The sequence below is a fragment of the Sceloporus occidentalis genome, unplaced genomic scaffold (assembly GCF_023333645.1).
Source record: "Sceloporus occidentalis isolate IW3139 unplaced genomic scaffold, rSceOcc1.0.p SCAF_54, whole genome shotgun sequence".
NCBI lineage: Eukaryota > Metazoa > Chordata > Lepidosauria > Squamata > Phrynosomatidae > Sceloporus > Sceloporus occidentalis.
The window spans coordinates 2,143,265-2,163,254 of record NW_028317034.1 but is presented as its reverse complement, the minus strand read 5'-3'; the positions used below and the strand labels follow the sequence as shown (position 1 = coordinate 2,163,254).

General features: G+C 36.9%; 1 protein-coding gene across 11 annotated transcripts in view; it reads left to right on the top strand.

Annotated features, from left to right (window-relative positions):
- The window catches only part of LOC149288027 (afadin-like), an 88,931-nt gene that overhangs the window by 60,339 nt on the left and 8,602 nt on the right, over window positions 1-19,990 (top strand). For 9 of the 11 annotated variants that reach the window (XM_089492122.1, XM_089492120.1, XM_089492119.1 and 6 more), the window contains 8 exons: window positions 1,129-1,209; window positions 10,435-10,500; window positions 11,143-11,216; window positions 12,515-12,633; window positions 13,105-13,299; window positions 14,276-14,367; window positions 14,540-14,728; window positions 15,364-16,416. In XM_089492122.1, the coding sequence (XP_089348248.1) occupies window positions 1,129-1,209; window positions 10,435-10,500; window positions 11,143-11,216; window positions 12,515-12,633; window positions 13,105-13,299; window positions 14,276-14,367; window positions 14,540-14,728; window positions 15,364-16,416 (1,869 nt within the window). The remainder of the gene's footprint in view (window positions 1-1,128; window positions 1,210-10,434; window positions 10,501-11,142; window positions 11,217-12,514; window positions 12,634-13,104; window positions 13,300-14,275; window positions 14,368-14,539; window positions 14,729-15,363; window positions 16,417-19,990) is intronic. The other 2 variants (XM_089492129.1, XM_089492126.1) reach the window with 2 other exon arrangements.

The following is a 19,990-nucleotide window of genomic DNA, read 5'->3' as shown; positions in this document are numbered from 1 at the left end:
TATCCAATCCAGGACAAATTGGATTGAATGTGTTTAATATGTGGTTCATGGCAACCTAGAATTTAACAGAACCATTTGGCCCATATGATCTGCCCATTTTTTTCCAGTAGTAGAAACCTCCTAGATTATTTGATCCTTGGCCTTATCCGATATCAAGACAACCTTATACTTATTCCCAATCAATACTGATTCATATATTCTGGTGAATGGGGACCTCATTTTATTAAGACCACTGGCTAAATTTACTTCTATTTTTTGGAAGTTTTATGTCCATTTTAAAACAAACATGCCTTTTGTTCATGACCATGTGTATTTACCATGGAAACCACCTCCCAGTAAAATAAGCAAACTAAAAGTAAAAATGCAAAACGTGTACAGCTCAGCAGAAAGAGGACTGTCAAATGTATTTTTCAACTCTATATTTATTTTTAATGGATTGTTGAGAAAACATATTTTTGTATACCGTTGGAAATTTGTGCTTCATAGTGTCTCAAGCAAACGCGTACTTTCATTGACCTTTTCAGCTCTGTATTTATGCTTAATTCCATCGGCCGTTATTTCTGTTAATATAGAAGGATTGACATCGTGTTTCTTAAAGCAAACCTGATGAAACTACGTACGTTTCAGCTAATATTAAATTACAGATTTTGCATAGTTTTCTGCAGCAAAGGTTGAGTGGTCAGACATGGAATATTTAAGATGTGGTCGATGGGATCAATAGACAGATTGAAAGCTGATATATGAACCCTGAAGAAACCCTCCATGTGCTTGCCACGAAAACTGCAAAACAGTTCAGAGACCACTCATATACATTAAAGTGCATACGATGGCTGGATTGTTCCGTTAACTAGCTGAGAGTTTGAAAAATTACAAAGTAAGACCCAGCGCCTGTAATTTTTTTTACTACTAAAATTAACCAGTTTGTGGGGGAATGTAAATTACCCCATTATTTGTTGATCTACCTTAATAACTAGGAGTAGTTAAGTATCTTTTGAATGAATCAAAGCAGGGTGCAGGTCAGGGACCCTTTCTGCAAATGAAGAAAGTATCCAGGGCTTGGTTCAACATGATGATTTTTTTGATCCGTTCACAACTTGCAGTTGGTTAATTGAAGTTACTCTTTTGTAGCCTTTAAGAAAAGACCCTGAAATAATCACTGTGACACTTAAGAAGCAAAATGGCATGGGTTTGAGCATTGTTGCAGCTAAGGTAAGTAATATGCATTCAAATAAATGCAGACCTGTTGACTAAAGGCTTTATGTCTCAGATTATAAATTCTATAATTGTTTTGTTTTGAGAAAATGTTGGTTGTGTGTTTTATTTCTGGAGGTTCATTCGACACAATCTTCAGGACATTACAGAAAGAGATAAATGATTTAGGACATTGTACACATTGATGAATTATGAATTTGTCCCCCTTTGTGTTTTGCTTTTTTGTGGCTTTTTGATTTAAAGACGTTATGGAGGTTTAAGTATAAAAATGTCACAGACATGTAATACGTAAAATTTACAATTGCTTCATCATGATATATAAAAAGAATTACCAGCCTTCATACCTACATATATTGCAAATTTTATACATTCAAATGTGGTAGTTAATTCATACAAATATCTATGTGTGGGATATCCCTCTTTTTTAATATACACATTTTTGTTTTTTAACTTGTTTTTAACATTCCATTCTGAGAAAGAGAACACCTGTATATACAGTACAATTTAACTTTTAATACCATTATGTACTTATCTGAATAATATGTTGCTAAGTAAGGCAAAGCAATTTCAGGACGGTCAAAATGAAACCTTAGAATGGTATTAAAGTTGCTACACCACTTGGGATTTGAAGAATTAATAAAATGTGCGTGATGATTTGGGCTATAGATTTATTTTCGATATTTGATTTATATTACAGGACAGGAACCATAGTACATTCTTGGGTAAATGTGCTTTTGTTCATGTTACACCCACATGAATTCTAGAAATACTTAGCATTTCTTTATACATACATATATTAACATGAGTCTTCTCTCCTCATGTTATTTTTCAGAAGATCTCTGCTTTAAAGGAGCATGCTTAATTGTCAGGGCCAAATGTCCAAGTAAAAATGTAGATCCATATTAAGTGGTCCAGGATAAAAATTGTGGAATGTTGACCTACAAATTAAGGAGATTAGCCTTTCAGTTTCACATCCATCATAGTCATACCTGGGAACTCTCCGGGTTTGGTCTCCGGGTCAAGACCTGAATCCTCCGGGTCGCAGGAGCAGGGTCTTGACACGCCCCGCCCATTTTCCCTTTAAATGGGGGTGTTTCCCACTGCCGTCAGCGGGAACGCCCCCGACATCAGCGGGACCGCCCACCGACGTCAGCGTGCCGTCCTGGCCGCGTCCTGCAAGGGAAGGCTCCTGGTAGCCGGAGCCCAGAAGTCCCCAGGCATGATCATAGTAACAGAGAGGCCTGATTTGCCAAAGCAGATTAAGTTAGTAGACATCGCAAGACAAGGGAATTTGTGTAAGGGGTTGTGACCAGGGCCAGGCTGGGGATGATGAGGCAGTCCTGCCATTTTAATACAGATGGTCAACAAATTATGCAGCTGGAGATGAAATAAACATCAGCATTATCAATAATAACAAATGTAAAGTGGCTTATGTACTTCATCATAGGCCTGCCTTATTCCAAGAAGACTTGGAGACACTGAGCCGTGAGGTCATTTTAGATTTAGATAATTCTGCTTCTTTTGCTGGCTGGTTCATACTGCTAAGTTTGAGCTTCTCCTCAATGCGGCTTCCATGTGCAGCACATGTTTCTGACTTGAAATATTAACCATTTAAAAGACTGCTAAGAACAATACACTTTTTTGCATGAACTGTGAGCACATGTTTAGATGTTTGATTGAACTCTCACAAATGTTCATGTTTCAAAACAAGTCACTTGATGCCACCAAATGATTATTAATATAGATTTAAAATGACTTATCCCTGATTTGTACAAATGCTTAACCGGTGGGTACGTTTCCGTACTCTGAAAGAGGACCACATCTTTTACATAAAGCTGTATTTATAGAGCCTCAGCAAATTTGAAAGAGCTATTACAATAGGGGAAGAGTGCAAATTAACAATAACTTTAACACTCCTTAAAACATACTGGTCCAGAGGAAGCTTTGTTTTCAGATCGTACAATCTATTATTAGGTATAGGGGCAATGAGACATATTGAAGGTAATAAATATATGGCCAAAAGGTACCACTGCAGTGGTTGTACGTCTGTAACGCTGGTTGAACCATTCCATTAGTCACTATGCTGATGAAACTACTTCTCAAACGTATTGCAATCACTTTTTATACATAAATATGTGTTTTAGTGAGGAAATGGGTAAGTTCTTTTACTCGTCTACTAAAGCAGTTTAAATATTACACATAAAATATCTTTAAAGGAAAGCTGTACCTACCTGCATATTGTCCGCCCCCGCAGAGCTGCATGTGCAATAGGGTACCTGCAATCCTAGATGGATTGTTACACCGTAAATGTTGCCAAGGTTAATGCACAGGCTAAATATAATATAATAAAACAAGGGTAGCCACTAATAATTTCCCATTTGCTAAACAACTCCCATAATGCATCCATTCCCAAAAAAAAGAGGATTGTGAGAGTTGTACTCCAGAAAAATCTGAAGAGTTACCTGTATTTGATGTAGGGGAAACCTTTTTTTTTTTTTTTTTTTTTTAGTAATTTAAAAAAATGTATAAAACATTTTGATATTTTTCATATTGTATTTAATGCGTAAAACATTACAGTCTAGACAAAGTATATTTTAATTCTTGGCTTTTAATTCCATGTTTGCTTGCTGTGTTGATCTGGAAAGGAAGAGAGGGGAAAAAAAAGCAGTATGTGCAGATCCGTGCCTCTCACAGATCAACAGTGTGGCCACATTTTTATGAAATCCAGATGAGCTGGAAGCAAACAGTGCAAAATATATCCATTTTTCAAGCCGTTTAGCATAACGCTTACTACTATTCTTTGTAGCAAGCCAGCATTTGGCTTCCTGTTTAATTTAGGGAGTTTTCTTTTCATTAAAGGAAAAATGTTTTTGTTGTGTTCTATTTAGCTTTTTTTCTTCTTCTTCTTCTAAGCTAGCAAAGCTAGAAGGTAAATGAAAGGCAAGTCTGCCCCGCAGATGTTACGTAAGAGCCCCAGTGTTTGTAGTCAGAGCTGATACATGCCATACGTCGTTGTCAGAGCATGTAGCTGCATTATCCGGATAAGTGCTGTGCATATATCCAGGCGATAGAGCTCAGTGCAGGTGAATTCAGCCTACGAGAAGAGTTAACTTTAAGTTCATTTACAAAGTCTGCAACCCTAGAAGAATGTGGTTTTCAGTTGTTGGACGAACAGAGCCAGCAGTAAGTCCATAGCCTGTTTTATTTCCATATTCGAGTTTGGTTTTTTCCTTTTTTTCCATGACTGTTCTCCCTTCTCCTGTGTCTTTCTCCACTCCCTACTTTGCTTTGTAGTGTTTGAACTGGCCGTTGCCTGTAGATTGCGCTACAGAATACCTGTTGAAGTGTTTTAATACAAGTCTTTTAAGTTTCGTTTGATCTTAAAGAGAGAGAGTACTATTTTTGTTTCTTTGTTCCAAATCTCATTTTATCCTTTTTAAAACGGTACATGTTTTAAGCGTACCTTGTCTGTTAGATTACCTTGTATAGAGACCTTAACAAACGTGTTTTTGTTTGGGTGCATTTTTCTACTTTACTCAAAATGTTGTCTCGTAGGCTTTGCAGATAACATGGAGTTCCCTAAAAGTCAATATGCTGCTTGATGAAATCAGTTGTATTTTATTTAATAGCCCGTACTGTTCAAATAGTTTAATACTGATGTCTAGACCCAAATGGAGCAACTCTTAGGCGATTGTTTAACAAGGTTCAACAGGGAAATATGAGATGATATTAATTCACCCCAAAAAGTCTACAGGACCCACTTGTCTGCCATGGAATGTATGAAAGGTGTGGATTTTCACTTTTGCATGCAATCCCTGAGCACTGTGGTTTTTTCTGGTTGTTCTATTAATTTGTAAGATATGGGGCAGTGAACTTGTCGCAGAATATTCCCAAAGTAGATTGCACACTTTCTTTTGTGGTGTTATGAAAAGAAAAATTGACAGCTACCTGATGACTACTTCTGTACTATGTTAGACATTCATTAAAAAGGAGAAGCTCGGCTTCTTAGGTCCCTTGCTGCATGCAGTGGTCCCATGCAACTGCATTGTAGGCCTTGCTGCCACCTTTACAATGTCTCCTGCTTCAATGTCATGGCTTTCTACTTGAGATGTTCCTACACCCACCCACTATATTTAAAGAAAAAAATGTATGTGCGTATATATATATATGCAGTTTATTATTAAGCCATATATTGTTTTACACTTGTAGGCTATATAGATGACTTACCTGCTCTTGACAACATTTAGGGAGGCGTAAATAGACAAAGCTATAAACCATAAAGAAACCCTTACCAATCTGAACTTCCCAGGTTGAATCTTGATATACTTGATCCACTTTTTTAATCTGACCTGCTTAAAAAGACACCTACAAAACAGAAGGGGCTGTTGGGCACAAATGGCAAACTTGCCTGCTGTCATACTCAATACTCAACAACTGCTTATTGTTTTTAGAATATTTGATTTTTTGAGCACCTTATGGTTCAATATTTTTAAAGTTTTTGAAAAGTTTAACTGATTTTATTGATGTGTAATATGCCAAATGTTTACATTATATTATTAAACTTTTTCTCATTTTGTGCCACATTCATTTAACCATTTGAACCTCATGCTATGTGATGGAACTCTTTCGCAGAATTTATCATATGTATGCATATGATAAATTCCAATTCCTTTTATACAGAAAACATGGAAATACTGAGCATACACCTAAACATCCACACACTGTTTTTTCACAGCGTGCTTCCTTCTGGTCTCTGTATTGGATGTTTTGCTTGCCAGACCAACAGCAGCTGTCTGATTCTCTTGTGTTCTGCTTAAACAGTTCTTTAATACATTGAGATCTCTATAACGATCTTATGAGATCTTACTGCCTACTGTATGCACAGTGACACTCGTATATCAATAGCAACTACATTGTGGCGTAAAACAATGGCTTATTTATTGTTCTTTGTTTGATACTTTACAGAGAAATCTAGTAGGCTGAGGAATATGCAGCTGTTTTGTTCAGATAAAGCTTGCTTTGACACGCCACGGTTACACCGAGCACTGCCAAGGCTTAATGTCCTCAAGCTCTTTTGATTAAAAACCACATAAATGTGTTGACACCTTCTTCCGAACGTGGATACACCCCACTTCAGAGTTTCTTGTTGCAAAGTTTTGTTGTTTTCTCATGATAAAATATATGATACATATGAAATGTGCATATTGCAATGAGATTTTGTTTTGATTTATGGCGCCTGTGGCTTAGGTACCCAAGGCATCTGCAGGTGGTTGCCACCGTAGGTGTGTTTTGATCTAGGTCTATATACACCCAGTGATATATGTTAGCAGCATATAAATTCTTTATTGCTTTATTACTGAATAGGCTGACTAAACAGCACCCCATACTTAAATGTAAAGATGAGTCCGTTTAACCTGTGCACACTACTTCTACTCTCCAACCCCTACTGACTATATTCTGATTCTTATGAATGTTTTGGTATGGTATTTTAAGTTTATAAAATCGGCTGCACACACATTTTCCCACTGGACTATTTGTGCTAAAAATTCTCTGTACAGTTTGGACCATTTTAATGAAGCTGAGATTGCTATACATTTCCTATTTAAACTTTTTCCAAGGACAGTATTTCATGGTTTATGGGATGTTTAGGAACTGCCGCCTTAACACAACAGCTGTGTTCAGCAGCAATGCGTTAGTAGAATAAGGGTTAGATGTGTGGTTTCTGGGATGATTCCAGGATAAATATTTAGAGGACACACAAACAGGCACAAAACAGTGAAAGAGCAGATGGTTTCACCATGGATGAGCCAAAGCTTTGTTGAGCAAGACTTTTTTAAATTTATATTATAGATGACTGGGAATGTATGCTGGGGTTTTTCCTACTATGGTAAACGGTTTTAAAATAGATTCAAAGGTACAGTGTTCGCCTCATCTGGCAAAAGCATTGAGGCTTTATGACCTGCTTTAACGTCATCTGAGGATTTGAAAGACGTACAATCCTTCATAGAGGCTGCTGTAAAATGTGTCTCGAGTACATTGGGGCCCATAATAATGCTAAATGTGTCTGTATATTATATGAATGAGCGTGTGCAGATCCCTCATCTTTAAATATACTTTTAAAACTTGTATAATCTCACCTGCTCTCTAGGTCTGCCTACTAAAGATTTGTGTACTTTTCTTGCTAAGTTTACAGTGCTCTAGTCTAGTGCTCAATGCTTCAAGGTGATACTTGTATGGTTCTTGTTTAGTTCCTTCTCAACAGACCTTGTTTAGTCAAGGATCTTGAGACATACATGATTTACCCCTATGTTTTATAAAGATATAGCATATATATAAGAGGCTTCAAACACTGATGAGGCGTTGCCATTTTTAAATGAAGATGTATAACTTGTGAAGTGGTCAAAATAAAATATTTCCCTTAAATCTTTTTTTAAAGAAGCTAACTATTTGTAAATGAAGTGGCATGTAAAATACATACCAAGTGTTTGTTTAAGCTTTAGCCACTAAACAAACGGCTGTTTCGCTCAGTTCCTCCATTTTATTCCATTTTTTTGTCCTGTATATGTGGTTGAAGAATTTAGTAGCAGCCTCTAAAGAGATCCTGGGCTTGTTTGGCATGTTTTTTATTTTCATATCACCATGAACCGGAGACTTCTCGGATATATTTATTCTGTATTATGTACATCAAAAGAAATACCACCCAGTAATATCTGCCACCTTTGAAAACCATCGTACCAGAGCTGTTTTTACTTAATCCATTTTCATTACACTGTGGTACCCCTTTGACACCATGGGAGATCACCGCTAATACATAGAGATACCGTATTTGCTCGATTATAAGACGAGTTTTTTTCCCAGAGCAAATGCTCTGAAAAATACCCCTCGTCTTATAATCAGACCTCAACTAGGTCTGACTATGAGACTAAGATCCAGATCCCCCGCAGCGATGCAGTGGACCTGGATCCTCCTGTTTATCCCCCCCCCCCCCCCACTTACCGGAGCTTCTGAGTCCCCGGTGCTTAGTCCAGGCAGCGTGTAGAGCTCTACGCGATTCGCGTAGACAACTTCCGCTGCAGCCGGGAGGAGGTGCGGTTAGCAGTAGGGGTTGTCTGCGTCCATCGCGCAGACCGTCCCCGATGGACGCAGACAACCCCTGCTACTAACCGCACCTCCTGGCTGCAGCGGAAGTTGTCTACGCGAATCGCGTAGAGTTCTACACGCTGCCCCGGTCTACGCACCGGGGACTCGGAAGCTCCAGTAAGTTTGGAGGAGGGAGTGTTAAATGGGGGGCATAAGGCATTTCTGGTGGCAGAGTGCTCTGTGAAATGCCTTTTAACCCCCTTAATGCCGCTCTGCCTCCTGAAATGCCTTATACCTCCCTATATGCCACTCTGCCCCATAATATGCCTTTTAACCCCCTAAATGCCAGAGTGGCATATAGGGGTATAAGGCAATTCTGGAGGCAGAGTGGCACATAGGGGGTCAAAACGCATATCATGGGGCACAGTGGCATTTAGAGGGTTAAAAGGCATATCATGGGGCACAGTGGCATATAGGGGTATAAGGCATTTCTGGGGCAGAGTGGCAAGCCAGGGGGCAGATGTGCATAACTGAGGGGGCAGGTTGGAAAAAAAAAAGGAAATAAAAACAAAATATTTTTCTCAATCCATAGCTTTTATTAAAAACAAAATTGTTCACATAGTTTACATGAATTAACAGTTACTGGTAAAACTTTTTTCCTATAGGGTCGTCTTATATTCAGGCTTTTTCTTTTTTTTTCCATAAATTAATATTCAGATTTTGGGGGGGGTCGTCTTATAATCAAGCAAATACGGTACTCTGCAGAACAATTGGGGTACGGGAGAATGATAACTCTAACATGGAAGCAGTATTGTAACAAAATATGGCTTCTTGCTTTGATTACATTTTCATTTTTTTTTTTTTTTAAAGGTTTGAATATGAATCATTTGTAACACTTTGGCAAAATTATCAATTTAGTGCCTCAAGTGCTATCAACAAGTGACACAGAGAAATGGTCACCACTTTTTTTTTTTTGCTTAGTACAAATATTGTGATGGTTATTCCTATTCAATGGATTGCTTTTACTATTTTTATTTCATACACTTTCTTTGCAAGCTCCGTATCGGGTTTCTGAATATATTATAGGATATCTGTTTTGGAACTGCTGGGTAGTTGTGCATTTGTACTTTTTGTGCTGAGAAAGCTAAAAAAAAAAATAAAAAAAATTGGCACCACTTATTCTGCTTTCATCTTTGATGGAAATGACATTTTGATTTATCTTATTACGTAATATACAAATAATACAAAGACTCTATTATTTATGGCACATTGTGTTTGTTCTACTAGCAATTGTTAGGCATTAACATTGACTAAGCACCATAATGGCACAAAAGATTACTAGATACATTTGGGGAATAATTAAAGAATATATATTTGTTTTGTGTTTGTTTTTCTTTTTCACTTTGAATGCTGCCAAAAAAAGAATGCATATTAAGGTGCATTGTAAGTAATTTAATATGCATTCTTTAGCTCAAAATAAAAAAGAAAAAAACAAAACAAAAGTAAATACCGCATCCTACACACACCCCCTCCACTGTCTGCAGTTCACACCAATTTTGACTATGTGAAGCAACACATTTTTGGCAAGGAACACAACGCATCGAAATCAGTGTTGGCCCTTTCAGTGTGTGGAAAGCCTCATTAAACCCTAGAAGTATCAGGCAAGCCAGCACTGAAACAGGGAAATAGTGCAAATCCATAGGAGTGGTTTCTGATGAATGCATCCATGTATTTGCAAGGGGAAAAATATTTGAAGTGGTTCTTCGGCTACCGTAATTTGAATTCTATAGTAATATATACAAAAAAATAAATAAAAGAAAAACGTAGAGATGGTAAAATAGTAGTCTATATAGAACAAAGATAACAGATGTTCTTCACAAGAAAATAAAAAGAGCACTAATGTAAACAATGTAAAAGTTCACTGTTAGAACAATACAACACATTATTGAGCTGGAGTAGCTGTATTAGTCCAGTAATGTAGGTGCAAAGTAACAGAATCTTGTAATACTTATTTTATTATCACGTCAAAAGGGAAGATTCTCGGGAGCTTGTCAATACAAAATAATGTTGTTCAAATAAGAAATGTATTTCTTCTTGTGTTACAATATTGAATATTTATAAAAATTGTGCCAAATTTTTTAGGGTGCCGGGCAAGAAAAGCTTGGAATCTACATAAAGTCTGTTGTGAAAGGAGGTGCTGCAGAAGTGGTTTGTAATATTTAATACTTTTTTATACCATAATGTAATGTAGTATATACTGTGTTTTTATTCCGGAATTTAAGATATATTATAGTACTTTTTTTTTTTTTTTTTAATGTATCACATAATTAATGAATTAACTTTTAAGTGTTTTCTTTCCGGTTACCCTTCCTTGTAGTAAAACGAGTAACCATAGGAGATAGGCCTCTTCTATGCACAGGTTTATCTTCTCCTCCTCCCAGGCAGTTGGCCCATATGGTGCTCTGGTTTGTAACGTTGTATCATAGCACCAAGAGTCCCAACATATGGATTAGCTGTTGAAAAAGCAGGGGTGCACAGGTCCCTTTACATCGCCTTGTCAGCCCCTTGTTTCTGCTAAGTCTTTGTGTAAACGGCAGAGGAGAGACGTAAACTAATTTGATTTTCAGAATAAGCTATCCTTTTACCAAAGTAAAAAAATCACACCAATGTATATGTAACTTATTTTCCCAAATAAGTTGTATGCTAAAAGAGATGTTGTATGACAGGTAATACAAATGAAAGACTCAAATATGTCAGAACAGTTGTAAGAGTGCAAAAGTTAATAAGCCTTTTAAAGTACTCTTGTTATATTAAGAAAATATATCTTTTTTTCATGTTGTGTATTTCTAGGACGGCCGTCTAGCAGCTGGTGATCAGCTTCTTAGTGTTGATGGACGAAGTTTGGTGGGGCTCTCACAAGAAAGGTACATTTTGCACTAGGGAAAGATTTCTGTTACAGTATCATATTCTTAAAATACTTGCCTGACTCTGCGAGAGGAGCTGCAACTGACAGAGTGAAGTTTATTCACTAAAGGGAGAGTTGTGGTTTCAACTTCTTGACTTCACTATACATTTAAGGTCCAACCCCAGTGAGCTTCTGCTGCAGAGGGGAGCCAAGGGCTAGCCCTGTATAATACGTAGTAAGGGTTCAAATTATGCATGAGGACCAGTTCAGCCTTTCATGCTAAAAGAACCTGCCAGTGTTGGCCCTTCATAATAAAGTGAGAGAGTTAATACCACAACACTTCTGCAAACGCTTGTGACAACTTTCACTTTAATCAGAATGTCAGATTTAGGACCAGCGAGTCCTAGATATGGACTCAAAAGAATGTTAATGCAGATTGCCACATAGGAATTCTCTTTATGTGTTAAAGAGGTAGATTTCAGTAAAACGAACAGTGTGCTTCACTGATCGCTTATTGTCTCGGAAACACCACTTGCTTAGGTCACTCTCTGCCTTCTGACAGATGGTACTGTTGGGTCTAATGAGCATGTGGACTATCGCTCTGCAAATGCTTTCCCCCTTAGTGGGAAGGGTCCGGAACTGAACCCAACTGGAACAATAACACATTAGCCTGTTAATAGGCCTTCTAGCTGAAAGGGAAGAAAATGGCGTGACTGTTCATATGAGTATTGGAGAACAGCAGCTTGTATTCAATGTATCTGCTTGATTATCTCCATGCATGTCTCTAGGATAGCCGCCCATCTTTTTATTCCAATTGTAAGAATTTGCCTGAAGGCATATCTGATTTAACTTCATGAATTTTCCTGACATCTGAGAGTCAATGTAATGAGACTATTTTTAGTATAATCCACTTATTTGAGCCAGCAAACATTTTGCTACTTTGTTTATCCGTGAGTCTTGGGGAGACAGGTTTCGACTTGAGTAATGGTAATATAAAATTGTGTTTAAAACCTAAAATATTTTAGCAAATTTTGATGATGGGTTTGTCTGATTCTTTTTTTTCCGTGAAGGATATTTTTTGTTATCTGTACAGAGTTAATGTGCAGAATGACTGCACTAAACATCCCCCCCCCCCAAAACATCAAATGTGCTCTGCAAGTCAAAGCAGAGACATCATTACCAAAGAGCCTGTGAGAACATTCATTAAATGGTGGACATGCTCCCGCTTGCTGGAATCTAGCTGGTTATTAAGATAACAAAAGAGGATGTGTTCTGGTAATGACTATTAAGGGTTGTCATCTTCATTATGTTCCACAGGGCTGCAGAGCTCATGACAAGAACTGGTTCAGTTGTAACCCTTGAGGTAGCAAAACAAGGAGCAATATACCATGGCCTGGCCACACTACTAAACCAGCCATCTCCCTTGATGCAAAGAGGTAACGTCAATAAATCACAACTGTACTTTTCTTCAGTGATGCAGATTTTTATTTATGCACCCCCACCCAGTGCAGCAACATAAATCAGCAAGTTTTTAGAATCCACTAGACATGTCATAGCCTAAACATATCAAGTATATTGTTTGTGTTTTGTTTTCTTGAAGACATAAAAGCCATCATTTTGCAGACTCGCTTATTAGGAAACAATAGCATGGAGTCTTTAGATATATATTGTGTTAGTAGCAGATACATTAGGAAAATGTTTATTATATGCATTTGTTTGTGTTATATGTGGTTGCATGTAAAATTGGGTTCTCGTGTGTCTTTGCCAGTGCTCCCCAGGTTAAAAACATTGACTTTTTGCCACAGAAGTTATGTCTCATGCTCTGCTTTTGGCACTAGGACAAAAATGTCTAATCTAGATTTAACATAAATCTTGTAAATCCATGACATTGACATAAACTATTTTCCTTTCAGATCGTCGTGGCTCAGGGAAACCCCGACCAAAGAGTGAAGGTTTTGAGCTTTACAATAACACTGCTCAGAACGGGTCACCTGAAAGTCCCCAGATGCCTTGGCCAGAATACAGTGAACCAAAGAAATTACCAGCAGATGACCGACTACTAAAGAACCGTGCAGACCACCGTTCTAGTCCCAATGTAGCAAGTAAGTGTTAGAAGTTGCGTTTAGGCTGAGCTAACATTTGTTCTTCACCCGAGCTGCCGTATTTTTAAATGTATCGTACTCAGGATGCTTTTAACAAAACCTATAATTATCTTCCATTGAAATGATTTTTTTGTCAAACCAAAAATATACTGTAAATTGTAAATTTTGCCTTACTTGCAAAGTATACACATTTTAGTAGTTTTCATTTCACAAGAAGTACACTATTGTGTGATTCTTTGAGAGAGTTACATTTTAAATCAAACAAACATTCTTTTGAAGTAGGCAACAAGGAACAGTAACCCAGAACGCAATGGTCTGTGGTTATAATCTCCATACAAAAATGAATGCATTTATTTACATCTCTTTTTAACCCCTTCAATCCCAGGGGTTTTTGGTACCTCAAAGCCCGGAGCAATTTTGCCATTTTTTCGCTATGTCGGTTCAGTGGTTTATTCTCTTTTCATGTGAATAGTGTACCCATGTATATTGTTTTTTCAAGGAGAGATAGAGCTTTCTTTTGATACCATAGTTGGATGATTAGCTGAAAATTTAGAATGAGAAATTTAGTAAAAACTAGCAAAAAATTTTAATAAAATTAGTTTATTTTCCCTCTGAATCCTCACAAAATTAGGTAAAGTGATGGAAAATCCCCTCCAAGTTTATCAATTCAGGTGTCCTGATTTCAGAAATACCTAATTTTATATAGATTTTCCATACTTTCCCAGCACCAGGGAACATACTATAAGGTGTACATTTTTTGTATAATTTTTATGCCTATGGCTTAACGGGTTTGGGGGTTGTGAACGGGGGCAGGAGGGTTATACTGGCTAGATGTTATGCTAGGGCAATGGGATGTAAGGTTTTTTTAAAAAAATATATATATTTTTTTATATATTTTTTTTTTTATATACTTTAAAATGTATCTTGTTATGAATGTATCCTTAATGAATTGTGCTTCTTTATAAAATCTAATTAGATCAACCTCAGAGCCCAGGTGGAAAAGCTCCATATGGAACAAGCTCAACGGTCAAAATAACATCTGTCTCCACTGGAAATCTTTGCACAGAGGTTGGTTAAGGAAGCTGGTCCCCGGATTCAAGACACTAAAATGAATTATGTTTGTTTTACTTAAAACACTGCTACTGTTTTTGTCGCATTTTGATGTTCACCTCAAAATGAAGATGAAAGTGCCGTTCATAGATATATAATATTAATATAATATCATATTTGTTTCCCGTAGGAAGAGCCACAACCAGAAAGACCAGAAGCCTATCCTATACCTACACAGACTTATACTAGGGAATATTTTACCTTCCCAACACCTAAATCTCAAGATCGGATGGCACCAGCCCAAAGCCAGTGGCCAGATTATGAGGAAACAATCCAAGTCCATGGGGGAAGCAATCACTCTAGCAATACTTCAGTTCAGGTAAGTAGTACTTAATATCATGTCTCCCTCCTAATGTGATTAGTTTGTAATTGTCACATTAATGTTTTGGTATTAGTGAAACTTTCTTTTAGTTTTCCGATAAAATTATTTTAACATGTTTAGCAACATTATAATTTTGCTTTACTGTTATAACCCTCAGAGAAACATAGTTCTTATTGGAAGACCTATATTGGGAATTGGTTCAATTTTATTTTCCAGTAGTAATCTCATATTCCGTGATTCCCATTGCATCATTACTGCCCTCCCTCCCTCTTTTATTTTTGCATATAACACAATATTAGATACATGCTTGTAATCATCTATGTAAAATAAAAAAAAAGAAAACCTTTCAAATGTCCTTTGAAAAACCTTTACTTAATTATGTAAATGTCTCTTAAATTACTATCCGATTGCAATTGTTTATCTGTATATATATTTATGATTATATTTTACTTATATAGCACTAACAATGATGAACCATTGCATTATGTAAATATGGCCCTGCTTACATTTTAGAGGCAGTGGGTCCTCAAACTATAAAATTGGCATTTGTAAAGAAAAATATATTTATTACTACCGATGTGAACTTTAATGTTATGTTAGAAGCTACAAATTACTATTTGTTTTTTTTACAGAGAATTGCTCAATCTCAAGAAGAATTGAGAGATGATCATATGTTTCAATCAGAAAGAAGCAGATTAGAGCCAGCAATGCGTAAAGATGTCGAGTATATAGACCGAAAACTAGATGGAAAAGATGCCTGGGCAAACCTAAGTTCTTCTATAGAATCCAATATACCCTGCCAAGAACCTGTGAATAATTCAAATATGACCTTTTCTTCTGGTTCTTTGAACAAATCTGGCCCCGGTCGCTGGAAAACCCCAGTTGCACCTCAACCAGCACCAATTGCAGTTCCCCAACCTATAAGAACAGACCTTCCACCTCCACCTCCTCCCCCTCCAGCACTTTACGGATCAGAATTTGAAGGTGTACCTGTAGACTTACCTCTTCCTCCCCCTCCTCAGACCCAAATAGGACAGTCAATGAACTCACAAGCAGCTGCAATAGAGCGCAGAAAGCGTGAAGAACATCAGCGATGGTATGAGAAGGAGAAAGCACGTTTGGAAGAAGAACGAGAAAGGAAGAGACGTGAACAGGAAAGAAAACTTGGGCAAATGAGACCTATTCCTCCTGGTCCTTCCCAAAATACGCTTCCAGCATCTCACACAGTGGCACAACCCCCATCCATCCCCCAAAGTAGACCAGAGAAGCCAGCAACCCTTCCCCGACCTCCAGAAACAGTAATTCGGGAACTCCAACCACAGCAGCAGCCTCGCACAATAGAGAGAAGAGACCTCCAGTACATTACAATTAGCAAAGAAGAACTTTCTTCAAGTGACAGTCTTTCTCCAGATCCATGGAAGCGTGATGCCAAGGAAAAGCTGGAGAAGCAACAACAAATGCACATAGCTGATATGCTGAGCAAAGAAATCAATGAACTGCAGAACAAGCCAGATCGAACGGCAGAAGAAAATGACCGGCTCCGTAAGCTGATGCTTGAATGGCAGTTCCAGAAGAGACTTCAGGAATCCAAGCAGAAGGATGAGGATGATGATGATGACGAGGAAGATGATGATGTGGATACCATGCTTATCATGCAGCGCCTAGAAGCTGAAAGAAAAGCAAGAGTAATATTGATATAATATATATAAGAATATTTCTTCTCTCTCAATATGAACAAATCTTTACAGTAATTACAGTAAACCTGAATTTTTGAACAAAAAATTTATATATGTACTGAGAATAAGTCTAGGTATAAAACATACTTCAAGCAACTTTACATATTTTTATATCACATATGTATTTGTGATTGCTTCAAGATAATCTTAAATTTGAAAAGGGATGCTATGTTCCATGCAATATCCAAAAGGTCGGTCCTTATTGCATTGCATTTGACCTTGAACTGTACTTGTAAACGCAGTATTACTAATAGGCTTGTTTCCCTAAAAATACCAGAGAATATGTATTCAACACTAATGCTACTAAGCTAGGTTTGCTTGTTTCAAGCACTTTAGTCTTTATAAACTTTGTCCCCTCTACTCGTTTTTATTTTTGCCCCATGAATTCTGCACCTTTAATGCACCATATTATTTACATGCATGTTTTATGTGCACATTATGAAGACTTTATATGGATGAAAGGCTATATTTCAGGAATCCATAAATATATACAATATATTGATCAGAGTCATACATAGCAATACATCATTTAAATAGATACTGTGAAAATGTTTCTAATTAAGGCTTCGTCGTTAATACAGTATTGTTAAACTGTATCTCTCAAACTATTTTCATTTGGAAACCTTTCCTTTTTAGCAAGCTTTTTACCAATCTTTCTTAAAAGTAGGGGGTTTTACTTGCTTTCTGAGTTTTGTTAAGTACTTAAGGGAAATTCTAAATTCCCCAATTTAAGATTGATCATTTGGAGAAGGGAAGGGACCGGTGTTAACATAAAGGAAAAGTTAGGTATATACTTTTTTTATTTTACTAAAAAAGCATTAGGGTCCCCTATTCTGCTGATTCTACGCGGCACTTAACATTGAAACGTTTTACAGATTCCATGGCCACAACACCTATCGGTTTGATTGTATACTAGCCTGCCTGCAGTAGAGGTAGAGGTACTTCAAGACCCTGGCAGAAGCCATCATTAACGTAAACAAACTGCTTTTGCTTCACTAAGGCCTTAGAAAGTGTGGTATTACTGTCCCTTAAAATCTGCGGGAATGTGGGGTCAGATTGTTTAAACAATAAGCACTTAAATGATGTCCATTGGTATAAGAACCAATGGGATTTGTAGGTTATTGGTTAACTTGCAAGCAATCACCTGCCACATCCATTGTATATTTCCCAGTACGAACCAATGGTAAGTTGATTCACGGCGTATTGCTTGCTTATCCAATTACTGAGATATTTGTAGTCCTATAAATGGTATATTCGTAAGTAGTATACATCAGTAGGTATGATGATTTTTATGGTTATTTTTAAGGATTGAAATTACCCCAGCCTGAGGCTACACTATGTAACCCTTTTTTTTCTAATATAAAATAGTGGTCTACATCACTAAAAATATACCAAATTATCAATTCCCCATGCCATCAGAATTTCCAAAAAAAAAATTTAGCTGGTATTTGCTCAAAAATATAGTTAACTCATTTTTGTATTTGTTATTGTACTTTTTACTTCTCCCTTCTGGTTGTATAGTGCATTTCATTGATGCTTTTACTCACTAATCCATGAGTAAGGAAGTAGTTGATGTGTCACAAATAAGTTTAGTCATTCAAGAGAAGAGTAGATTGTAAGTGTACTACTTCAGTTTGCTTTTGCTTAAAACTCTTTTTTTTAACTAACTTATGTATAAATAGATGAAATGATCTTAAAGGAATCCGTAGAGCCAATTTACTTAGTGGCAGTTGTCAAGCTCTTTTGATGAGTCCTCATAGGCCATAGGGTCAGTGAATTTGACTGAGAGGTTAATCTCAAGGGATTTAGAGAGTAAAAAAACTTGTGTTTCTATTTTCTCGGGTAACGTATACTACGCTCAATTGAGTGTACAGCCAGATAAGCAAAATGTCTGCTTGCATTCAAAGTCAAGTGGTAGAAGGGACACTTTGTCTATTAAGCATACAAAGAAACGACTATTGCGAGTCAGAAAGCAAATGACATCAAAATCCAGAATCTGATTTCCATTGTTGCTATTTGTTATATCTCTGCATTTTTCCAGCTTTTCCCTAATCATTTCAAATGTGCTTTGCATCTGCGTTTTCCTTGTAATTTCTTTTTTAGGTGCATAGGGTAAAATACCGTAGATGCCTGGATCAACAGAAAGAGGGATTGCTTACGAAAAAGATTTAATGCTTTTTTTTTCACCTAGCATCTTTTTTTTCCCCACTTTCCTTTTTGCTATCTGCAGCAGACTGCTATGCCAGCAATCTCTGTTCTAGATTTGGTATGTTCTGTATTTACTTTCTCTTCAAACAATCTTTTTCTTTTTTTTTTCTTTTTTTTCTCCCTTTCTGCATTATTCTCGCTGTTATTTCATATTTTATCTGTAGTGGTAGATGTGCTGTCTTTTGCATTGTCTTTAGTGTCCTGTTTTGGGTAAAGCCCTAATTGTTTCTTGAAGCATGCCTTGCCTGGAAGTAGTAATCCGTAGTATCTGAATGCCCTCTGTCCTTTCCTCGATCTTTCTCTGTTCCATCCTTGAAGGTTTGTCTTAAGCTTAGGCTTTTATACTCCAAAATGTAACATGTAGTTTTAAACTAACATTTCTATAGTGTTTGATGGTTCCAATTGAAATCAAATTGTTCCATCAATTTGGGTTGAAGCATTAATAAAAAAATAATGTACTTATTGCAATTATATTCCAATTATAGATTTTACGTATGTAAAGGATTAGCCCTGCACTGAGGGCAGCTAAATTACCACTTGGACTTGGTTAATAAGATGTTAACTGGATCCTCTAGATTGATTTTGAGGTTAGATTGAATTGGGCTTTTCTCAATTTAATTATTTAATTTTTTATTATGGGCTCATTTTAAAGTTCGGTGGCTCTATCCACAAAAAAATTTACCGTCTAGATAAACTTTCCTGCCTGTATGGTTATGATTAGAAAATGTTCACTTCTACTTGCAAATATGACAGATGAGCATTAGTAATTATGGGGCTAGCATGTGTTTGAGCCCAAACTTTGGGTCTGCCAATAAGGGAAGGTAAAGCAGAGTGGGAAAAGCAACTGGCTAAAATATATCTGTATCAGTGGGTTCTCTTGCATGCATGAATGTATATCTCCTTAGGCCTAGATGTGAGCCAGGTTCAGGTTATGCTTCAGCTTGTGCTGTGTTATGGCTAGCTCAAGTACCTCTAGGGAAAAATGCAGAGCAACATTTTATAAATGCCTATTTTTCTGAAAGCTTTTACAGTAATAATACTAAATATACAGTGCTAAAGGATTTGCTTTTCATAAGAATTCTCGTTTAAAGTGTTTTTATATATTCCTTTACATTTTAATTTACTGCAATTGACAGACCTAAGATAAACTAGTACACTTGGTAAAGAGAACCCTGCTCACAAGTTGACAGTATAGAGGGTGCATGTGTAAATGATTTACTAATTAAATTGGAGATATTTTGCTTTGGTAAGGTAGGTTCATACCTGGAAACTCACCAGTTGTCCCAGAGGCTGTAGGTCATCTGTGTCATCTACC